This window comes from Microtus pennsylvanicus, chromosome 1 (genome assembly GCF_037038515.1).
Source record: "Microtus pennsylvanicus isolate mMicPen1 chromosome 1, mMicPen1.hap1, whole genome shotgun sequence".
NCBI lineage: Eukaryota > Metazoa > Chordata > Mammalia > Rodentia > Cricetidae > Microtus > Microtus pennsylvanicus.
In genome coordinates, this window is record NC_134579.1 from 214,277,235 (window position 1) to 214,297,015 (window position 19,781).

General features: G+C 41.9%; 1 protein-coding gene across 3 annotated transcripts in view; it reads right to left on the reverse strand.

Annotated features, from left to right (window-relative positions):
- Positions 1–19,781, reverse strand: part of Prkn (parkin RBR E3 ubiquitin protein ligase) — a 1,218,641-nt gene that overhangs the window by 798,185 nt on the left and 400,675 nt on the right. For all 3 annotated transcript variants that reach the window (XR_012908104.1, XM_075950830.1, XM_075950826.1), the window contains exon 3: positions 19,409–19,649. Coding sequence is in view for 2 of the 3 variants with exons in the window: in XM_075950830.1 (XP_075806945.1) it covers positions 19,409–19,649 (241 nt within the window). In the remaining variant the exon portion in view is untranslated. The remainder of the gene's footprint in view (positions 1–19,408; positions 19,650–19,781) is intronic.

The following is a 19,781-nucleotide window of genomic DNA, read 5'->3' on the forward strand; positions in this document are numbered from 1 at the left end:
CCAGACCCAAAAAGAGGAACATGGGATGTACTCACTCATATTTGGTTTCTAGCCATAAATAAAGGACATTGAGCCTAGAATTTGTGATCCTAGAGAAGTGGGAGGAGGGGGAGAAGAATGGGAGGAGGGGGAGGGAAATGGGAGGCTGGGAGGAGGTGGAAATTTGTTTTTTTCTTTCTTTCTTTTCTTTATTCTCCTTTTATCAATAAAAAAAATACATAAAAAAAAGAAGTTGAACCCGAAAAAAAACATATAGGCATCCTCCTGAATATTAACCTTCATCAGGCGATGAAAGGAGACTGAGACAGAGACCCACATTGGAGCACCGGACTGAAATCTGAAGTTCCAAATCAGGAGCAGATGGAGAAAGAGCATGAGCAAGGAACTCAGGATCGCGAGAGGTGCACCCATACACTGAGACAATGGGGATGTTCTATCTGGAACTCACCAAGGCCAGCTGGCCTGGGTCTGAAAAAGCATGGGATAAAACCGGACTCTCTGAACATAGCGGACAATGAGGACTACTGAGAACTCAAGAACAATGGCAATGGGTTTTTGATCCTACTGCACATACTGGCTTTGGGGGAGCCTAGGCAGTTTGGATGCTCACCTTACTAGACCTGGATGGAGGTGGGTGGTCCTAGGACTCCCCACAGGGCAGGGAACCCTGATTGCTCTTTGGGCTGACGAAGGAGGGGGACTTGATTGGGGGAGGGGGAGGGAAATGGGAGGCACTGGCGGGGAAGAGACAGAAATCTTCAATAAATAAATAAAACAAAACAAAACAAAAAAATCAGTAGCCCTAGGAACTTGTGGGGAACAAACTAAGGAGCACCTTAAGATTTACTCATGTTCCAATTAAAGAACGTGAAAAGTTACAACCAAGATGCGGAAATGACACATTTGAATGGAATAGAGTTTCAAACACAAAAGTATCGAATTAAAGCATTACAACCTCAAAAAAAAAAAAAAAGGAGAATATGTGCCACTTGGAAATCAGGCCAAAGAGCTCACGGTGTTCCTTCCCTACGAAATAGACCCATTGCCCGAGAGTTTTTACAACTCTGTAGGGAAAGGCTTAGATTCTTTCCAGTAGGAAAACCACGTATTTTTCCCCAGAAGACAGTCAACACTAAATGTCTTGGTTTATTGTCCTGTAAGAACAAAATACGCATCTAGTTGAACAATTTCATCCTAACATCTTTTCACTGAACTTCGGTCACCAATATATTAACTAACCTCCTAATGGTCTTCAAACAACTTCCACTAACTCTCCATTTCCCACAGGAGGCAATGATTAGAATAAAAACGTAGCCACTCGTTCACCCCTGTTGCATAGCAACCAAGGCTTCCCCTTGTTAAGGGCCATACTGTAACAGTGCTAAGGTCCTGAACAGGTGAACATGCCCGGGGGAGCCATGAAAACCTACTGCCAGCTAAACCAGCCAATGGGTTAGGTAAGGCCAAGGCTTTGCTTTGCTCTGTTTCTGAAGTAAACTGTGGTCAAATGCACCTTCAGCTCTGCCATGGGGGTTGGTACTCCATGCTCTGTCCTAGTGCCTAGCACCCGTGCGCAATCCTTTATTCCCCTTGCTGATCCTGGGGTAATGGAAAGATGAGCTAATGATTTAATCGCTTAAGCTATCTGAAGACAGCTCGCACAGCTCTATCCTTTGTGACTGAAAGGTAACAGAATACATATCTAAAGCATTCTTTTGCCATCTGTATGGCATTGGATCAATTAGAGTGTTAACAGTTACTAGGAAAGTGAACAGCTCTTTTCCGTTTGAAACAGGATTTGCTTTAAATCTGCGACTGCCATTGAGGGCTGCAGCCATAAGCTTCCTTCATGGCCATGTGAACTGCAATCAGAAAATCAGTTCCACCTCTTGTGTTTGACATGTTTCATTTCCCAGCACACACACGTGTGCATATACTCACCCAGACACTTGTGTGAATGTGCCCAAAAACATACGTATACACATACATAAAATAAAACATGTTAATATTAAATATTATAACAAGTAATTATTGAATTAACTAGAATTATAATTATGGCAGTTTTTTAAAAGTAAATGTGCTTTGTAGATGTTAGACTCCATAAAATTTCCTTGGTTTTAAAGCATAGATTAATATTAAATTATTCCATTTAATAACTAACCTCCATAGAGCCGAATGCTTTTTCTCGGTGTTGAATACAGAAGCACTGGCAAACCTATTTTAGGTGAGCATACCTGTGGTTCTTTAGCTCTATTTACTGCAGAATACGTATACTTTTGGATCATGTCGATGAAATGCTTTATTTTTGCTCCTTAAAGAAATCGTGACTACAGAAGACTGTTGTGTATATTCATAAGCTTGAATCATCTGCTAACAGGCTTGTGTGTGACAGACAATTCTGCGTTGCATACTCGTTCCTCCGTAAAATAAAAGGCTGTGCTAGAAGCCACCATAGCTGAAAAATACGACTTTCTATCTAGAAGTACAGGACGAGCCTTTCCTTTCTCCTAGAAGAACAGCATCCCCCCCCCCCCCCGTGAACATTCAGTTCTCTCCAGACCGTGAGAGAACACAGCACTGGGTGGAATTTGGGGACTGCAGTGAGCTACAGAAATGTTGAGAAGTAGAAAGTGGCCCTCCACGTTTGTGATGCCAGATTCTGAAAAGAAACCACAAAATGTGTCAAAAGTATGGTAACTGTTCTTATGTGTAAAATAATTTAAGAACAAAAGATGCCATGAATCTATATCATCAAACACTAGCTCAGAAAAAGAATTAGGCTTTCCTGTGCTGCAGTGACGAAATTCTCAGAGAGACACAGTCCAAAGAACAGCACCCTCGACACCATGTTCTCAAAGAGTAGATTTACTATCCCACTAGAAGACACTTTTTTTTATGGAGTCTGGACCACTTTTTTTGATAAATAAAAATATACAATTTAGTAATACAAGTCTTTCTCACTTGTAAGTGCACTGAACGCTGGGTGACCACACTATTACGTCAACATTCCCAGGGAGGTGTTTTATGGTCGCTCTGGCTCTGATGACACAGATAACCAAATGCTATCATCCATCACTGGTGACTTTATTATAACTAGATAACCAAGTTCATTCTGCCAACCACTTGGATTTTTGCCTTTGCAAAAATTATATCCACAATGGACAAAAGGATAAAGTAAAACTTTCAAGCACACGTCACAGTTAAAACCATGCTAAAGTTTCCTACGGGGCCCCTGCAGAGGGGTGCTCTGAAGAGTCAAGCCTAATGGTGGCCTTTTCATTGCCTCATCCCTACCAGAAACCTGCACAACCAGCGTGGAAGCAGAGGTGCTCAGCCTCCCTTCGGTCCAGTTTGTACACAGGATGTTACTCCTCTGAGGCTGTCACTAACTGGAGGCTTTATGGGAAGGGCACAGGCATGGGAATGCTTGTTGTCTTGCTTCTCTCTAGGAAAACACGGACAAAGTGCTGGCCAAACAGCTAAGCGCTGGGTCATAGAGAGAGCTCGGTACTCAGTCTGATGTTTAGTCCCCACAATAAATAACACCACATCTAGTTATTGGTTTACTTACTTTAAGGTGACCGTTTCCTGCTTCCATTGGCTGCCTTGTTCTAAACCCTGGGCTTGGATGTATGTCTTCCTCACAGAAGGGCCATGCCTGGACCTCTTGAAGAACAAGGCCACTATGAGAAGTGCTAATATATCATTGGCTGCTGGCTTTGGGGCTGACATTGGCTAGCATTTTCCAAACTGTGCCAGCACAGTGGATCAGGATTCCCATGATCTAGTGGAGCCAGGAAACAAATTCCTCCATGAAAGAGGAAGTACTGTTCCCAGATTCAACAAATCAGTAATGAACTAAGAACAAGCAAGCCAATGAGGAGACTTACGTGGGGCCATTGGCATTGACTTTTAGTGCTGGGATATTCACTGTCCCAGTTGCTCTGGACAAATGAACTTTCTCTTCCTAGATTACCTGTACTCACTTTTATTAAACAAACAAACAAAACCCAAAAATCAACTATAAACTGAATACAAACAGTAATGAAACAGTAACAACATTTTATCTGATCTTTCCTGACCTTCTGAATTCAGAAATAAACACTTTAGCCTCCTTACTTTTCATGACAACATAGTCAAACAGATAGGTTAAATGAGATGTGGTATAATTTTAACAGAATATGATGGAACAAAGTGATCTTGTAACACAGCATACATATACAACAATCTCATTTCAGCACACATATAGGCTTCCTAGTAAGGGATGATGACTGACTTTATACCAATCATCAATACTGATGTCTACCATCCCACTCATTACAATAGAAACAGTCATAATTCCCATTAAAGATATTAAAAGAACTCACCTTATTATAAATACTGCTTGTGAAGTATAAAGAGGAGGGTGTTTGGGGATTGCTTTTCCAGCACTGATGAAGAATAACAGCTAAAGGCACTCAATTATTTCTTACCCTTTTTGTTCTAAGGTATCACCTTGTTGCTCAAGGTGGCCTGGAACTTACATAACTCACATAGCCTATCCAGGTTGTGAGTTGTGACCTCCACCTAGACTCCCACATGAAGTCTTTAAAGTCAAGTCTCAGATTCTTTAATAAAATCTTGGCAGGAGCAAAGCATCCAGCTAAATCCATGGCTCTAGATTTGCTAAGCAAGCTCCAGCAGGCTGAGCTGGCCAGATTACAGTCTTGCTGAATCTCTGTAATTAAGCAACTAGACCTGATGGGAGGATAAACTACTGGATATCCTTTCAGGATACTGCTTAGCATGTCCTTGCTGTCGGTGATTTTAGGGTCTTAGACACACCTTGCGGGTTTTGTTTAGAGGAAACATATATAATCCCAATGGTGAGTTCATCACCCTAATCCAGAAATCTTGATTTATCCTAGTTTTGCTTTGTTCTTTCTTTCTTTCTTTCTTTCTTTCTTTCTTTCTTTCTTTCTTTCTTCTTTTTCTGTCCTTCTGTGTGTATGGATCTCTCACTCTCTCACTCTTGTCTCTGTCTATCTCTCTCAGAGACTGAGAAGCCAAGAACAACGGCACTGGGTTTTGATTCTACTGCATATATTGGCTTTGTGGGGGCCTAGTCTGCTTGGATGCTCACCTTCCTAGACCTGGATGGAGGGGGGAGGACCTTGGACTCCCACAGGGAAGAGAACCCTGCCTACTCTTTGGACTGGAGGGGGAGGGGGAGGGGGATGGAAGGAGGAAAAGGGAAATGGGAGGAGGGGAGGAGGCGGAAATTTTTAAATAAAAATAAAAATTAAAAAAAAAAGGAAAAGAAGATGCATCTACTTTCTGCCTCCAAGGAACACATCTCACCATCAATAAAGACACAACTTTAGGGTAAAAGGATGGAAAACAGTACTTCAAGAAAATGAAACAGGGAATAAGCATATATAGCTATTCTAGTATCTGACATCAAAAATTCAGACTTAACTAGTCAGAACAGATAATTTCCTTAAGTGGAAAATACACCACTAGGATATTATAATCAAGGCATTTATACAGCAAACACAGAGTCACTCAATTACATAAAGAAACTATTTTTGATATAAACCCATAGACTGACCCCGCCAATACAGTCATAGCCAATGATTTTAATACCCCACTCTCACCAATAGATAATCCAGGAAAAAAGCCATCTGAGTTAAATGAAATAAAAATCAAATGGACCTAACACATATATACAGAACATTCTGCCCAAACACTAAACAATATCCTTTTTCTCAGCAGCCCAAGTAACTTCCTCCAAGATTGTCCACATATTTGGAAGGAAACAAAGAAAGATTCAATAAATATAGGAAAACTGAAATAATACTCCGCATTATATCTGACTAAATGGACCAAAGCTGGATATCACGAGCAATAGGAACTAGAGAAAGTATACAACTCTATGGAGACAGCAACACACTGCCAAATGACGACTGTGCAGGAATCAATGGAGAAGGAAAATTTAAAGTTCTAGAATTCAATGAAAATGACCTGACACAGCAAAATCTATGAGCAGAATCAAAGTAATTCCTAAGGGAAGCGTTCACAGCATCAGGTGCCTACACCAGAACTGTGAGATCTCAATTAACAACTCAATGATACACCTGAAATCCTGGGAAAACAAGAATATATAATCGAAAATTATAGATAGAAAAAGATAAACAAAATTAATAAAAAAAACACAGAAAACCCAACAATAGAGAGATTCGAGTACTATGCTAAAGCAAATCAAAGGGAGAGATAGGTTAACGCTTATTGTTTTCCTTATTTCCCATATTTTTCTGAGTAAAGTTTTAGTGTTCCTGTTATTTTCTACATACTTTACTTTTTAAGAAAATTGTGAATGTTTATAATTTCAACCAAGTACATTTTTACTTTTTATCCCATATGTGGTATATGAATTGTTATTATCCTATGTGTCTATCTGGCTTGTCACAAGTCTGATAATCTCCATAAGCTGTCAATGAGAGAGTTCCACAAAAGCCCAAGTTTATCATGCACATTTACTATCTCAGGACTGGACTCTGCCAACCAATAGATTAAGAGACCACAATATTGGTGGCCATAAAGTTACTTAGAGTGTATGCTTAGAGAAATTATCTTAGTTCTTCATTAGCAGACTATGGCAGAACTGATCAGACTCGTAGAGCTGGCGGATGCTCAAAATCGACTGGGAAGCCTTCCAAATACAAAGTCTCTGGCTTCAGCTAAGGCTTGTTGAAAATTAGGCTCAAAGATGAGTCCAAATTATGGAGATGGGTCTCGGGAAACATGATGTGCCAGGCCAGAGCTGCTACGTGTCCTCATTTTCAGTATCTTGGTATCTGGTACAGTAGAAAAGGAGTTCCTTATTGTTTCAGTAAAATGATTTTTTTAAGCTACACATAATCCTATTATAAGGACTATTAACTACATATTATGTCTCTTTGGTTTTCTATGTATGTGTATGGACATGTTGTACAGATACTCATCTATTTAAAGTTAGGCTCATAAGCTGATGATATCTTTCTCTGTCCTAGATTTATCTCCAACACCCTCTCCAATAGCTACATGCTACCCGATTTGACTTCTTCACAACTTATTTATTCACAAGTGTTTTCAGGGCTAACATTGTTTTTAATTTTAAACTATTTTATAGATTATTAGCCATGATACCATGTGATGGCAGTAGTGGTGTGTGTGTGTGTGTGTGTGTGCGCGCGCGCGCAAGCATAGTTGAGCTACAGCCCACATGTGAGGTGAAAGGCTGACTTTTGGGTATCAGCATCTTTTCCATCACGGGCCTGGGGACCAATCTCAGGTCTCTAGGTTTGCACTGACAGCACTTTGCTCGCAGAACTGTCACACTGGCTCTACCACTGCCACTGATGCTGTGGTTGACGGAGCCCATGAAGCAGCCTTGAGCCTGCTTCAATCTCTACAGTGCTTGGGCAATGGGTATGAACCGTCATGCCGTACTGCTTGCAGTTTCTGTGAATACGGCAATAAGATGCTGATGGTCTTCTTGGAAATTTCCTGGAATGTCCTCTTGAGAGAGCCCAGAGCTTATATGGAAAAGTGCAGGGCAAACGCGAATGAAGAAGTAAGTGTTGAAGGAGAAGGGACATAGTGAGACTTTTTAAAATAAAGTCACACATTTAACTTCAGTATGTAGGTCACATAAAAATCACAATTTTTGATGCACCTCTGCATCAAGAGGTGGCACTACATTACAAAACTTAACAGCACACTCAGGAAAATACAACATAGGAGAGTTTAGGAAGTTTTATTTATCCAACTAAAGGATTCTGAACTCAGGATGCCTTCTAAAATTTACTGAAATGCTGAAGACATCTGATTAAGACATCCACTTTAATGTTGAAAATTTCTGCAGTGGTTCATTTCAGTTATTAGACTTTGACCATGTGTTAAGCAGTGTTGGGCTGTGCGGAGACAACATCTGCTACTCTGGTGTCCCGGGTACTGTGTGCACAGGGAGCACCCTAAATTAGGTAAAAGAGCAATCCCTTTCTCCGCACAAATATAAATAATTATTTGCCACAGAGTCCAAAGGAAAGGAGACCTACTGGAGTAATCAGTAAGAGATAAACACAACAAATGACGTCTGCAGTCACTAGATGGGTCTGGTGGCAAACGAGGTCAAGCAGCAACGGAAGCCTAGCTAATCTGTTTCCAGCAACCAACGTGTGGTGGGACTGTGAAGTATACACAGTCACCCAAATGGCAGTGCGTTCTAGTCAGTGAAATGGCCATATTTTACTGAGATAAGATATTTCCTCTTCGCATGAAGAGAATGGATTAAGTGAAGGAATTAAAGTCATGGTTGTACTTAACTATGAGTTTATAAACCCCAAATAAGCTAATACTAAGGTAGCTATTCTATCAGCATTTGTGAAAACATTTAACACTTGGTCAAGGATATAATCTTCCTAACGTGCCTGGAGGCAAGTCCTGTGCAGACAACTAGGAGTGCCATCTCACTGTGTGCGGAGATTTCTTGGCTCACATTTTCCCAAGACGGCATTCAGATGTTAATCATGAAATATCACCAAGAGTTTGGCTCTGTCACTCTGGAAGAGTTAATACAACAAATGAGTATCAAAGATTCAATTAATTTTTAGAGGGGTGGCACCAGTCTTCAGCAGAGGCTTCAGTCTTTGCCGTCCAGAGGCTCATGCCAGCACAAGGAGTCTTTACAACATTGGGGGACAGTCACAGCCTCTTAGTCACAAGCAGGCCTCCCAAGCTCAGGACTTTCCACCTTTCCTTGAGAAGGAAGATGCTGCCTGGAGAAAAGCAGCAGCAATCTGGGAAAGTGGCCGCTCACACCCACCTGGGTTGTCCATGACGCACTCACTGAGGGTACTACAGCTCCAAGATGCATACCCATCTTCTATTAAAGCCATTTAAGGGCGGATCATTTAGATTTCTGTAAAGATACACGCTATAGGTTCACATGGTCCGTCAAGAAAGGAGGTGGCATCTTTTTTGAGCATTTATAAAATATTTTATTATGAATGCATTATTTTATTAGGACTTTCTTACTATTAAATTTTTAAGAATCACTGGACTAAGTTTTTTCTCTTGTATTTGTTTTTCTTTTTTAAAATAAATTTATTTATTTATTCATTTATTTAAAATCTGGGCCACAGTTTTCCCTCTTTTCCTCTCCTCCCAGTCCCTCCCCTCCTCTCCTCTTCGTTCTCACCCTCCAATTCATTCCTCTTCCATTTCTGTTTAGGGAAGGGCAGGTCTCCCATGAGTATCAAAAAAACATGGCATATCAAGTTGCAGGAAGACTAAGCACCTCTGCATGTATTAAGGCTGGGCAAGACGACCCAGCATGAGGAGTAGGGTCCCAAAGACCTATAGAGTTGAAGACGGCCGGTGTTCCCGCTGATAGGAGGCACCATCTAGGTTTTCAATATACTGTTTTATATATGTTATGGTTGGAAGTGGAACATTTCCCTGCAGGCATGGTTGCCAGCTTGTGGGCTCTCAGGAACCGACTATGCCTTGATGGCATTGGATCCCTTGTTACTGGAGTTACAGACCACCGTTTGCCAATACGTGGGTGCTGGGAACTGAACCCAAGTTCCCTGCAAGGACGGCACCTTCTCTTAACCACTGAGCTATCTCTCTAGTCTCTTGGTTTCCTTTTCAGGAGAATCATAAAAAACTGTGGGTCTATGAATATGCAGAAGTTCTAGTTTAATCAGGCACAGTAAAGACAGAAGACCAAATTTCATGGTGTTGGTGTGTAGCAATGGTAGCGTATCCATAAATTCTGAAGGCATTCCAAGTGATTTAATCTTTGGGATTGTAGAAGAGTCTTAAGAGCTTACAGAACTCCAAAAGCTTCATTCAGAGAATTAATGATAGTTAATACAGAGAGGGTTTCATAAAAATAACCCCTAAAAATTATATCTCTTTGTCAGAACAATTTAATGTTCTATTATAAAATGGACATTATACTAATCTATTGTAGTAATATGAGCGGCGGGGCTGCGTCCCCAGCACCCCAGCCACCTGGCTAGCTTATGCCCCGAAATAATTTCACGAACACTGTATTCTTTTAAACACTGCTTGGCCCATTTCTATCTAGCCTCTTCTAGGCTAATTCTCACATATTAATTTAGCCCATTTCTAATCATCTGTGTTGCACCCTAAGGTGCGCTTACCGGGAAGATTCTAGCCTACGTCCATCCTGGGTCGGAGCTGAATCGCGTCTCCCTGGGAAAGCGGAGCATGGCGTCTCTGTCTGAGGCATCTTACCTTGAGAGGAGAGCTGTCGAGTCTGAGCTCACTTCCTCTTCCTCCCAGCATTCTGTTCTGTTTACTCCTCCCACCTATGTTTTAACCTATGAGGGCCAGCCAAGCAGTTTATTTTTTTAACCAATGACCTTCCTCCATTAATCTATCATTTTATTACATAAAAAGAACACAAATTTCTGAATTAGGTGAGAAATTTTCGGAAACTACAAGTCACATTAAAGAATATTTTTAGAAGAAGTTTTATAAACTAGGTGCCAGTGTCATTCAGAACAAATTTAGAAAGTTTGAAATAATTTATTATAGGAGTTTATCTCTACTTCTTAGCTTTTTTTTTCTTTCTCTCCCTCTAACCACATCAAGAAAACAGAATCCAGCAGGCTGCCTGTGTTTCTGGTGCTCCGCATTAATTAGGCTGCTCCCAGGATGAATTCACTAGCTGTAAACATTCCCTCCTGGACTCCTGCGCTTGTCAAATGCAAATTCCAACGCCTTGGCACTTGTATAGTGTCCTCTGAAAGACTTCAGGGTTCACCAAGTGAAAATGCAAATGACTTACTTCCTTGGTCATTAAGGGCCCGCAGGAGCCCAATGTCCCTGGCATCTTCCAAAGCCTTCTCATTAACAGAGCACACAGTCAAACTGGGGCTCAGTTAATCCAGAGGGCAACATTTCTTTTTCCTTTTAATTACAATATGACTTTTCTAAAGTGGCTTTGAAGAATCAAAGCATGTCTAGACTCCCAGCAAGCACCGCAGTCCACTCCACAGGCCAGTATTGACTGCTACCTATCTTGCCCTGCATTGCGGTTTCCAGTGTCTGATCTACGACCAATCGCAGACAGCCAAGTGGCACCCACAGAGCCACCTCTCTCCAGCCCAGAGCACAAGCATGGAGCTTGTTGGATCACCTTAATTTATCTGTCCTGGCTTGGACAGCAAACTCCCCGCTAGCCAGGAGTAGAACAACTCACTCTCTAGAAGTCAGCTTGCAGCTAGCTGCACACATCATTCCTCTCCACACCGCTTCTCTCCTTTTGCAAATGTTTAAGGAAGAAAAGTAGGGGTGTGCAGAAACACCCGCATAAATGCCAGAAGAAGAGGGGGACAGATGGACTGAGAGTTGCAGTAGTCAGTACTGGTCACTATGAGTGTGGCTCTTAGAGCTTGCTCACACAGCAGGAAGATGACACCACCAGTCTCTTGGACCAAGAATGTAGCCAGTGAGTTCAGCCACTGCTCAGGGTAGGACTCAGTTCTTCCTGACATCACCAAAGCATCACACCAGGTGCTGTATATCAATGTTTGTGCTTTGAAAGGCAAGGACATGGGCTGATTTTATTGAACTCAAAATGTGGATACAAAGTCAATCTTGGGTATCCATCTCACCCTCCTCTTCCTCTAAGTCCCCTTGTGGCTTTACTTGCGTCCCATTTTATTCTGACTTACGCTGAACACATACACATATTTATAAGCTATGATATGATGTCTTGACTCGTGTATATATTGAGAGTGATCAGCCTGGGGCAATCATTATATCTACGACATTTCAGTTCAACCATTTCTTTGTGATCAAAGCAATCAAGCCTCTCCCCTCTGTTCTGAGACCTGCGGTGCATTAGTAAATGCTTTGTCAATAAGCAAGGAGCTCATTCTCCTTTCAGACTAGAGCATGGCACCCAACGGCCACTTTTTCCCCCTCCTCTTCTACACTCTGCAGTCTGTTTGCTCCTCTGCTCCAGCTGATATGAGAAGAACCTCTTCCCAGTTTTCACATGGAGATGTGTGTCTTCTAAATCAAAGCTTAAATTAGAAAACAATCTATGATAGAGTTGAAACTACGAGAGAAATAGCTTCCTATCCGCTTTCATAACTCCTTGTCCCTTTTCCCATATCCCATCCTTCCTCATCAGCTAATAGGTTGTGGCCACACTGAGACTTATTCAGATATGTGCACACATTCGCTATAGGCTGGTATGTGCTGAAAAAGGATGGTCAATTGCTTTTTGTTTTGTTTTTTCCTGAGGTTTTTTTTTTTTTGGATTTTTCGAGACAGGGTTTCTCCATAGCTTTTTGGTTCCTGTCCTGAAACTAGCTCTTGTAAACCAGGCTGGCCTCGAACTCACAGAGATCTGCCTGCCTCTGCCTCCCGAGTGCTGGGATTAAAGGCGTGCGCCACCGCTGCCCGGCTTTTTCCTGCGTTTTGATCATCTTGATTAACATTATCTTTTCTAGGTGCCCGTGTTTCCCTGAATTTTCTGATTTCAATTTTCTTTACAGCTGAATAATACTCTATTTTGTATTTATATCATATTTCATTATCTAATCATCTGCTGATGGACTTTCAGGCTGCTTTTCTTGCTATAATAAATAGATCAGCATAAATATGGATGTACATTTTTTTTGGTAATACAGGGAGTTCTCTGGGTATATGCCCAGGGGTGTATGTCTTGGTCATGATGTACTCCTGGTTTTAATTTTTTGAGGAGGCTCCAAACTGTTTTCCACAATGGCTGTATTAACTTGTTCTCCCACCAGCAGCAGATAAAGGTTACTCATTCCCCACATCCTCTCCAACATCTGTTGCCAGATTGCTTGATGATAGCCATTTTGGCTGGCATGAGGTAGAACTTCAAAGTAGTTTTAATTTTGTATTTCTTGATCTCTAGTAATGTTGACTATTTTAAAAATACAGTGATTGGTCATCTATGTTTCTTCTTTTGAAGAACGTCACTACTGTTAGCTCACTGATTGTTGGGCAATTGTATTTCCTTCAAGTGCAGCTTTTGCAGTTCTTGGGTGACTGTGTGTGTGTGATGGAGGAATTACTTTCATTGGTTAATGTTAATAAAGAAACTGCCTTGGCCCATTTGACAGGCCAGTCCTTAGATGGGAGGAGTAGACAGAACAGAATGCTGGGAGGAAGTGAGGCAATCGCCATGCCTCTCCTCTCTGGGTCAGACGCAATGAAGCTCCAGCCCAAGATGGACGTACACTAGAATCTTCCTGGTAAAACACCACCTCGTGGTGTTACACACAGATTATTAGATATGGGTTAAAGCAAGATATGAGAGTTAGCCAGAAGAGGCTAGATATAATGGGCCAGGCAGTGTTTATATGAATACAGTTTGTGTGTTATTATTTCAGGGCATAAGCTAGCCAGCCGGCCGGGAGCTGGAATGCAGCCCACAGCTCTCACTACATGTGTGTGTCTGTAGGTCAGAGGACAACTTGCAGGCGTCTCTTCTCTCCTTCTACTAGGTGGATGTTAGGAGCACAACTCGGCTCATCAGACTTGCCAAGCACCTTTACCACTGAGCATCCACCAGTCAAGAATTTGATATTTAAAATCAAAAATTAGTGAGAAGACAGAAAACCATATGATATAAAGTTTATCTTTCAAATTTAACTATTTCACAGAAATTAGGCCCTACTATAAGATCATGCCTTTCAGAGAGGTCATGCGAAATCTTGCCCTACTCAGCCACATTTTCCTGCCCTTATCTCTTGTTGGCCTGCTTGCTTTCTCAATATTGCTCAGCCTCCAGATTTGTGGACCTGTCTGCTGCCTCTGCCTGAGCTCTCAGAAAGGATGCTCCCTCATTATGTTCACCCCAAATGTGGGCACATCTCAGAGGAACCAAATCACCCCCTTTGTCCTAGTAGATACTCAGCAGGATCCACTCTTGCTGGTGACTCATCCTTGGTTATCATGTTCTCCCAGTTAGAATGAGCTCCTTGTGTGGGGCCTTTCCTCTGCTGATCTCTCTGCGATCTCCCAGTGCCTGGACCTGTGCCTGGCACAGCACAGGAATCCAGTGTCTGTGTGTTTACATGACTGGTTGCACAGTAATGTTAGAGGAGACCCCTCCTTTATTTTACCTGTCAGAAGTTAACTGATGGTCCCTCATTCGGGAAACAAACAATGTGTAAACTTAATTCATTCACAAAAAATCCAAGACCAAAAATACCTCATTCTATGTTCAAATTCAAAGTCTGCAAAACTACATATTGTATTCACTAAGCATGTTTTAAACTATCCTTTTTTTTTCTGTATAGGACATTGCTACTCAGTTTGATTCCCAGTCTGCATGTTAGCATTACCTAGGGACCCGTCAGAAGTACACTTCCTTAGTCTCTACCGCAAGCATGGGCGGTGTGGAACTCAACATCCTGTGTTTTCATAAGCCTGCAGGTGATCCCGGGGAGCTCCAAGCTGGAGAACCAATGCTCCCACGGCTCACTCTAGCTCTTTGATTTCTCATCAGCCTTTATGTCCTAGACTTTTAAGTACTATAAATGTAAAATAAGAACAGAGCAGAGCATCCAAAGAAACAGGTTTATGTGAAGTGACGGAGAAATATATTGTGGGATCTGCGGGCTGTAAAGGATCATAGAAGCATTCCAAGATACTGATGATAAGAGACTTCTAAAGGCTAAACGAATCCATCAGCTGTTTCCAAACAAATCTCGTTGGTCAAGGTGTCCTGCGGCAGGTCCACTGTTATACCACTGGAGGAGACAGCCAGTGCTAGGCAGGTGTTCTTGGGGAAGGGCCAGTTTTGCGTGGTGTTAGGCTCGAAGGAGTTCCTGGTAGAACACTGTTCCAGCGGCATACGCTGGAGTGACTGGACATGGAGGAATGTCTCATGGGCTTATATTAGAGCCGCATGTACAGGGTTTCCTCAGTCAAGATTTGTCTCCACTATTGTTTTGGTCTGATGTGACAAGTTCCATAACACAAACTGTTTAAGTGGTGTTTATGTAAACCATGTGTCACCTCTCTTTTTCATTAGATACCTTCTCTTTCCTACAAGCACCTGAAAAGCAAATTCTCAGATTGCAGACAGTTCTGTAATAAAGAGTTAGATTGCCTTTTCTGAAAAGAAAACGATAAACTGACTCTTCACTCTGTTTTACACATGCGTAGTGCATCTCTCAATGCAGACTAGGAAATGATGTCTCTGCTGTCATCCTGCATCTATTGCCTTCGCTATCTAAGAATGGCGGGTCAGACTCTGGCACATGCACACTTGATCCCATATGAGGATTGGTTATGTCAAGATGCTCGTCCTTGTTCTTCCAGGTTAAAGACAAAGTAAGAGCAACGAAGGGACACACAATCAACACGTAGTTTATTAATTTTCCCGTAATCCAAGCCAAAAGAATGAAGCCATTCTCCTTGAGTTCTAGAAACAGCAGCCCTACAGGCTGATGATCCTATTAAGTCACCAGTCCCTAAGTAATAACAGTTATACCACGAAGGAAACATGAGTGTCCCTACCCCACCCACCAACTAAGCAGGAGATATCTCACGATAGAAAAAGAATTGGATCTGGAATAAATAGATCTCTCTGGGATCTCACAGAGTCAGGACTGAAAACCAGGCCACGGTGGGACTGAGGCTGCTTAATTAAGCACACCCGTGTCCCTGTCCCGACTCTTCCTCTATTTAAACTTGAAGTTCATGCCGGAAACCTGAAGTCGGGTCTGAGGATGCTGCTCCCCCTGTTTCTACATCATAGCTCCACTGATTAAATCCCTTGACTTTCAATGTGGCTTTCTCACTTTGGTTTCTGGATTAAGAAGCCAGTGCCCACCCCAACCCCCCGATACTTACAGTTCTGTCTCCAGATGAACCCAGCATTAAACCTAAGTGGTAAGATAGCATGTGCTTCTGCAGCAGAAAACTGTGATGCGCAAAACAATCCCACACCAGTTAGTATTTAAAGGGGCATTTATTTTGGGGTTAAAACTCACAAAGCACCAGCCATCAGGAAAGGAGCCTAGTCGCCGGAGCAGGAGCAGGAATTAAGCGCCGGAACCAAGAGAGCAGCGGGGCGCACACCCGCCAGTTTTATAGGTTTATATTGGCCTAAGGGGTACCCGCCCTACAAACACAGTGATTGGCTGGGGCTGCCCCTTCAAAACTGAAGAAGGCATTTAGGATGGACACACAATTATTCTGCTGGTATTTTTGTTGAGATAATGAGTAGAGAGATTAAATTTTGCTCAAAAATTTAAGTATATAATTTACTTTTACAAAGAAAATCTGAATGTCACATAATAGAATTAGTCAATTGTTCTACTAATATAATGAAGTGATTTGGTCACTAAGCACCTTAAAAGTATAAAGAATCAGCTATTTTAATGCTATGTTTAATTTTCAACTATACCCAGTTCACACAAAACATTTATGGTAATCTTAGTGATGAACAATCCATACAGCTTCTTATGTTTGGATTTTCATATAAACCATATTTCACTGTGAATTTTTATATAAACCATATTTCACTGTGAATTTTTATATGAACTACATTTCACTGTGGATTTTTATATAAACCACATTTCACTGGACATCCCTTTGCAATTCACAACTTTAAGAAAAGCCTCAGCTCTGCCTGTGGATTTGCCAACATGATACACTTAGACCACTTGACTATGGACTCATCCTAGGTGCTCAACATCACACTTTAAAGACAGCTGTTCTTCCTATTTTCCATAACCTTGCAAATCTCTGTTACTATTCTGAATCCGAGGGTCATAGAAGATGCGTCTTGAGGCTCACACGCTTCCGTGAAGCTGTAAATTGCTCCCTGTGGTGGCTTCAATAGAATGGTATTCGCAGCACCATGTATAAAAACACAGAACAACTTACATCTTAACTTCATCTGTCGGTGTTAATTTTGGGGTCAACATTATGATTCGAACTGACTCTTCCCATTGTTGGTCAGAATATGAACGCTTATTACAGTATTAATTACTTAATGCAGCTTTTCTATGAAGTGTCACTTTATCCGTTTATGTGGCCTCTTGCTTGCACGCCCGTCAAGCTAATCTCCATCTAAATTCACACCGATGCTCACTGCTTGTTTCCAGGTGCTGTCCGCCACAACCTCAGCCCTGTTCTCGGCTGTGGTGAATCCTTCAATAGCATTTGCAGGCTGAGGGCAGACCAGCTGGCTTAGGAGGCTGTCTTTACCCTACGCTTGGTACTGAATTGTTATTACGAGGTGTAGCTCTTGGCAATCGGCTACCGCCCCACTCCTTCTATTCTCTTACTTCTCTTGGGAGCCACCCAGGTTGCTCTCATCTGGCCAATGTTGGCTCCTTTTAATTTTAGGGCCTCTTTGTCCTGGGTGTTCCTTCCTTTATGAGGTGAGTTCAGAGTTACTTGCCATGGTTAGGAGCAGTACACACAACGCGATCCATACTTTCGTGTAACTACAGCTGGGAACTGGGTTGCTGTGCTGTTCTTTGTTTGTTGTTCCTTCTTTTCTTACTACAAGATCGCCATTGATGGCCTTAAAAACCAATTAAACAGTATTTAGGAATTTTAACAGAGCCATTTTTTTTCTTTTATTTTTATGATTCGACCCTTCTGGCCTCAGGATCTCTGGTGCTGAGAAAGCCATAGTGGTCCAGGCCTATCTATGTCTATGTGGGGGAACAAATGAAAGACACTGGAGAGTCTATGACTAGTTTTTATCTGTATGTGCACCTCAAATGACTATTGTTCTGACATCACTTACTCATATCAGATAATCAATACTTAAGGAAATATATTAATATCATTACTATCTATGTCCCCTCTAAACCTAATTACAAATATGATATTAAGATATGGAATCCTCTGGACTGCAGGAGTGGGATTAATGTCATAAAGAAATTCATGATGGATCACTATAGTCAAACAGGAGACTAGTTCACCTTAATATATAGGTGCCTAGAAAATATAGACCACAAAATATGTCTCTGGTGTGAGGATTATTTTGAACTATTGTTTCAAGAAACAGTGGGCCCATCATTTGCAATTGTAGGCATGGAACTGCCTCTGTAACATGAAGCCACGGTCTTAATATCCTCAGGGGAAGCCAGCAACATGGTGCCTTCTCAGAAACAGACGCCAGCCACTTCCAGACTCCTAACCTCCTGCTGTCAACTCCACCTTTGATGGCCCAGCTTCCAGAACAGTGAGGAACACTTCCCCATGTACTAGACATGATCAGCACTGAGCATTTGCCCCTACGTAACTTCACTGAGGGGAGGTATTTATTAACAAGGAAAATGCTTGAAATGACTGTATTGACATCATAACCTGGGGCCAGACAATGTTAAAGAAAAATTAAAAACACCTTTGGCTTTTTAAACCTTCTTTTGCTCTGAAAATTAGAAAACAATCTACCTCAAGATCCAGCAAAACTACTTTTAGGTATATACCCAAAGGATGCTAAATCATACCACAAGGGTATGTGCTCAACTATGTTCATAGCATTGTTTGTCATAGCCAGAACCTGGAAACAACCTAAATGCCCCTCGACTAAAGAATGGATAAAGAAGATGTGGTACATTTACACAATGGAGTATTACACAGCAGAAAAAAATAATGACATCTTGAAATTTGCAGGCAAATGGATGAATCTAAAAAACATCATATTGAGTGAGATAACCAAGTAAGTGACTTTTAGACATAAAGCAAAGAAAACCAGCCTGCAATTCACAACCCCAGCAAACGCAGACAACAATAGGATCCTGAGAGAGACATAGATGGATCTACATAAGAAGGAGAAAAAGACAAGATCTCCTGAGTAAACTGGGAGTGTGGGGATCATGGAAGAAGGGAAGGGGGGAGGAAGGGAGGATAACAGAGAAAAACATATAGCTAAATAAAAACAATTTGAAAACTAGTTTGGGTACAATATCATTAATAAAACTTTCAAACTCTTGTTTAAAAAAAACTACATGATTGAAAATATAGTCTAGGAAAATACATTTAAGAACATAAGAAATTAAAGGAAAGCAAAGTGTGTGTCCCTAGTTGTATACCCAAGCCTCACATAGCTTGCCACTGTCTTTACCACCCCAGCTCTGAGAAACATTTAACTTAGTGTTCAAGGCCCATGCACCATCGGCAACCCTTCTGTCCGCTCCACTGTGGTCTCTGTTTGATCATGTTTATTTACTATTGCATGTACTTGCCTCACTTCGACAACTGGGTATTGTCAGGGTGTCACCCTGTGGTGCCTTAGAGATTCCATCCCCAATCATATCATGAACTAAGTTTGTCCGGAGTCAGTTAACAAACAAAACTGTTCACTAGCCTTGGGCGGAGTGGCTGCAGTTACCTGGACCTCTGGCCGCTTCCGAATCGCTGCTGCTGCTTGTGTCCAGAATGACCGCCAGCCCCACGGAGTTCGCCGGCAGGATGTGGCTGCTGAGGTCCACCCTCGTCAAGCTCCTGGGCTCCCAGGCAGAGCCCCCTGAGATGTTGTGGGGCTTGTTCTCTCCAGAAGCGTTTGTCTGGAGACTTTTTCTCCACGGTCTCTGCACTATGTGAACTATGCTCTGCTGTTCCAGGTCACAGCTCTGGGAAGGGGCAGGCAGAGAGACAGAAATGGAAAGCGTTACACACAGGTCGAGCTTACGTCGTCCCCAGATGGAAAGTACGCAAACTAGTTTAAAGGCTATGTAACTTCCGTGCCTTAGTGGGAGTAGCAC